Source organism: Anarrhichthys ocellatus, unplaced genomic scaffold (genome assembly GCF_004355925.1).
Source record: "Anarrhichthys ocellatus isolate YVR2014 unplaced genomic scaffold, GSC_Weel_1.0 scaffold3299, whole genome shotgun sequence".
NCBI classification, from domain to species: domain Eukaryota; kingdom Metazoa; phylum Chordata; class Actinopteri; order Perciformes; family Anarhichadidae; genus Anarrhichthys; species Anarrhichthys ocellatus.
This window is the reverse complement of record NW_022283273.1, coordinates 1,152-4,844: the sequence shown is the minus strand read 5'-3', so window position 1 is coordinate 4,844 and position 3,693 is coordinate 1,152. Positions and strand designations below refer to the sequence as shown.

The following is a 3,693-nucleotide window of genomic DNA, read 5'->3' as shown; positions in this document are numbered from 1 at the left end:
GAGACTCGGGATTTCTGTCATGCGCTAGTATTGTGTTCCTTTTTGAAATTACAATCATTCTTTGCAACATGAATAATGTGCCCTTATCGGACAACATGCTGTTATTTTGAGCTCGACGGTTCATTGTTGACAAAACTCAAGGTCAACTTCTTTTATCAAATTTTCTCCTAAATGAAAATCTCATTGGATAACTAACAGTTATATCAATTTAATAAGTTAATAGACAAAGAACATTTACAAATTTGTATCACACACACATTGTAGGTTTGATAATAAGAATATAAAAGACAATTTTGTTATGAATATAAAACGTTTTATTGATATTGTCATATTTTGACAATTAAATAATATAAAAATATAAATTATTACTTTTCTTTTTACAAAATTAGAGATTCATTCAATATTTACAACATCAAGGAGGCAAAATACACTGTGCAGTGACTGTAAATGACATTACACTTTGTGCTGAAATGAGTGCAAAAAAGTATTTGTCATTGATTGGCTTCATCAAAAGGTTACATGCTTGATTCTATCCATATTTAACAATCACAATAAAAAATGTAGTAAAGCATCAAAGTTTCCTACATTCTTTCACACGATGAGCTCATGTATTCACCTCAACATCTCAGTACATCTTATCTTACACATATGCTGTACAACATTTGAGGGAGTTCAATGACATGTGACAAAGGTTCCTGGCTGGGATTCGATTGATGCAGCTACCAGGCAACATTAAGTAGGTGCTACTCAAAGTGTTTTCTTTGTCACAGTCACTCAGTAGCTTGTATTTGGTGTTTCCTGTTGTCTTGGAGCTTAGAACAGCCCAGAGACAAACCTCACACGCCCCCCACTGATGAAGCGCTGATCTTGTATCGGCACAGCGGGCATGTGCCAAACGTTTGGAAGACTCTAAAAGCGCACCGGTTACATAAACACTGGTGGCCGCAAGACAAAGTGATTCTGGCCTGTTTTTCCATGCACACCACACAGTCCATTACGTTGCCTCCATCTGCAATCAAATCAAAGGAATCACAATTACAAGATTGTCATCAGGGATAGGTTCTACCTGGTTACAAATATGCACTGAAATCACTGAAATCTGGTTGCATTTGGTTGGAAGGACTCTTTCTTACCTGATGGGACTTTCATGTCAAGACAGGAGATGCTTTCATCACTGTTTCCATGGAGGCTTGAGACAGGAATCAAACTGTTGAGGCTATCTGCATCAGGTGAGGTGAGGTGTTCAGGTGCAGGACAGGACCGTCTGGTGTGAAACAGCTCCCTTTTCTTTGAGCCTGCAGCAAAGAGTATCAAATATTTTAGTAACAAGGAAACATTAACCTGGCCTTGTCAGTGCATGTGAAACAAGTAAGAACAATAAAAAGAGGCTGCACAGCAAACGTACACCCTTGTAGTAATAAACATACCTAGGAGGGAAATGGCGCATGTCTGTCCATAGATGTCTATCATGGCCCATAGCGGCTTGCTGAGATTCACTCCTGTCAGTAGCTTGTGCCGCATGATGTTGTGGCTTGTGACGTATACGGAGCCTTTACCAGAGAGCCAGAACTCCAGCTCTGAACCTGCTTGGCAGTGGGATTCAGGCACTGGGGCAGCCCAGTGCCCTTGGGTGTCAGTGAGGTTGGGGATGGCCATGATGGGCAGAGGCAGAGATCTGTCCGAGGGCGGCACGTTGGTGAAGCCCACACGCATAGCTCCTTGCCAGTTGAACAAATCTTTCTCAACCCTCAGACGAATCTTCTCCTGGATCTTTACCGGGCGGCTGCTGAACACCAGGCCGTTCTTGAACGTGTTCCTCGTCCTCTCTGCGCGTCGACACCCATTGCTCAGAGTGACCATGTCTCCCACAGCCAGAGGGTGGAAGGTCAAAGGACCGAGGCAGGACTGGCCACATCTGCGGGACGTCTCTGACCCAACAACTGCAAAGGAGCAACAACACGGTTAAGAATCTTGATGTGCGACCCAGGTTCACTTATTGTTGTTTGATTATTTCTAATCATGTAGATTACATCTGCACTGTAATCACAGCATCTAACAGATTGTTAGTTAATCATTCATGGTAATAGAGTGATAAAGTTGATTCTGAATGACATTTTACAACTACTTATGCAATTATGAAAGTAACACACACAAGCTTTCACTTCAGAGAAAGATGGGCATTTCATATAAAGATGAATACTTGGAAGTGAACACTGTATCCAATCATAACTTCAGTTTATTTTATAGAGGACGAGTTGCAGTAAATGATAACTAGCCAGGAACACATCTAGCAGATATGACTAATGCATGGGTAGCGTTAAGCAACTATGTAGTGTATGTGAAGCCTTTCACTCACTGGTGACAAGCTGAGCATTTCCAGTAAAACATGTCGTTTCTAGTCATCTCCTTCATTTCACACTTTACAGCACAGGATATAAATCCTGAATTCCCACGTGTGGCTTTTTTAAGTCTTCTTCCTCGTTTGCTCATTATCTGTTTTACATCACTTATCAACGCGCTCCTGTTTTGGATCTCACCTAATCCGATTCTTAACAGTAACAATAACTTGAATGGACGAGACTTTCAGTAGCCTTTTGAAAAAATAGGAAAGTAGGGATGTTTTCATGATGCACATATGCATAAAAACTGAACTAACAACTCTTTTCATACTAAAGTCATGTACTTTTTTTATTAAAAAAATATTGATAAGAGCTATAAAATAATCCCTTTCACCAACATTTGTGTCACTAATATGAAAAATTGTGAATGAATTACTATTTACATACTTTAATTATTAGTATTAAGTTAGTAGTAATATAAAACTGACTATATTCATTCTGACTTCTTAAATGTAACTTGACAAAGTGTGTTAATAACAGAGAGTCTTGTTGACATTTAAAGCAGTATTGTAAATTGCATACGAAGTCACTGTAAAGACCAAAGAAGAGATATCTCACCAGAGTTCCCGTTGTCACTCTCTTTCACCATCTTGAAGAGGCAGAAGGTACTTTGAAGGTTTGAAGGTTTTGATAGAAGATGTGCTCTCGTCTGTATCTTCGTGTAATTGTCATGTAGTTGGAGAGTTGGCTGCTTTTAAAACGCTGTGCACGTGAGTCTTCAAAACACAAACATCCCCCTGCATCACATGGAAAGTGAAAGGAGGAGGAGTCAGGGAGGAACCATAGTTTGGAAATTTACCTGCTGCTAGCAAGGTCGGGCATGGCACAACAAATCATTTAGTTAAGTTTCTGTTTGAATCAGTGTCCTTTAGTGCAGCAATACAAACATAAAATCACAACGTGACGTCCTGAACTCTGTGATGTTTTGCTCCCATGTAGAGCAGTAGTTTATGTGTAATAAATGCACAACTTGCAGATTTGTTCTCACAACCCAGAGTATACTTTTATTAATGTGGCGTTGCCTGTTTTTGATGTTGCAGATAATCTGTTGTCGCTGCCTGTATGAAACCTTTTAAAGTGTATTTAACTCTCATGTTGCAGTTTCCTGTACTTGCCTGTGTTTACTCAAAATGGTATGGATCTTATATTATATTGATGACTATTAGTTCATATTCATATGAATCTAATATTTGAATGTCCTGAGCTCGACACTGCCATTTTATCAGAGCCACACAGCAGGAAACATAATGCAATATGAACTCCTAAGAAACACTGGAAAAGTCCCCTTTTTCAA

General features: G+C 39.5%; 1 protein-coding gene across 1 annotated transcript; it reads right to left on the bottom strand.

Annotated features, from left to right (window-relative positions):
* Positions 1-321: 321 nt before the first annotated feature.
* On the bottom strand, positions 322-3,102 carry LOC116378879 (E3 ubiquitin-protein ligase NEURL3-like). The gene is made up of 4 exons (XM_031840784.1): positions 2,958-3,102; positions 1,428-1,940; positions 1,134-1,295; positions 322-1,009 (listed from the first exon to the last, which is right to left on the bottom strand). The coding sequence occupies exons 1-4, from the start codon at positions 2,986-2,988 to the stop codon at positions 837-839; spliced, it is 879 nt and encodes a 292-aa protein (XP_031696644.1). The 5' UTR covers positions 2,989-3,102; the 3' UTR covers positions 322-836.
* Positions 3,103-3,693: the final 591 nt, after the last annotated feature.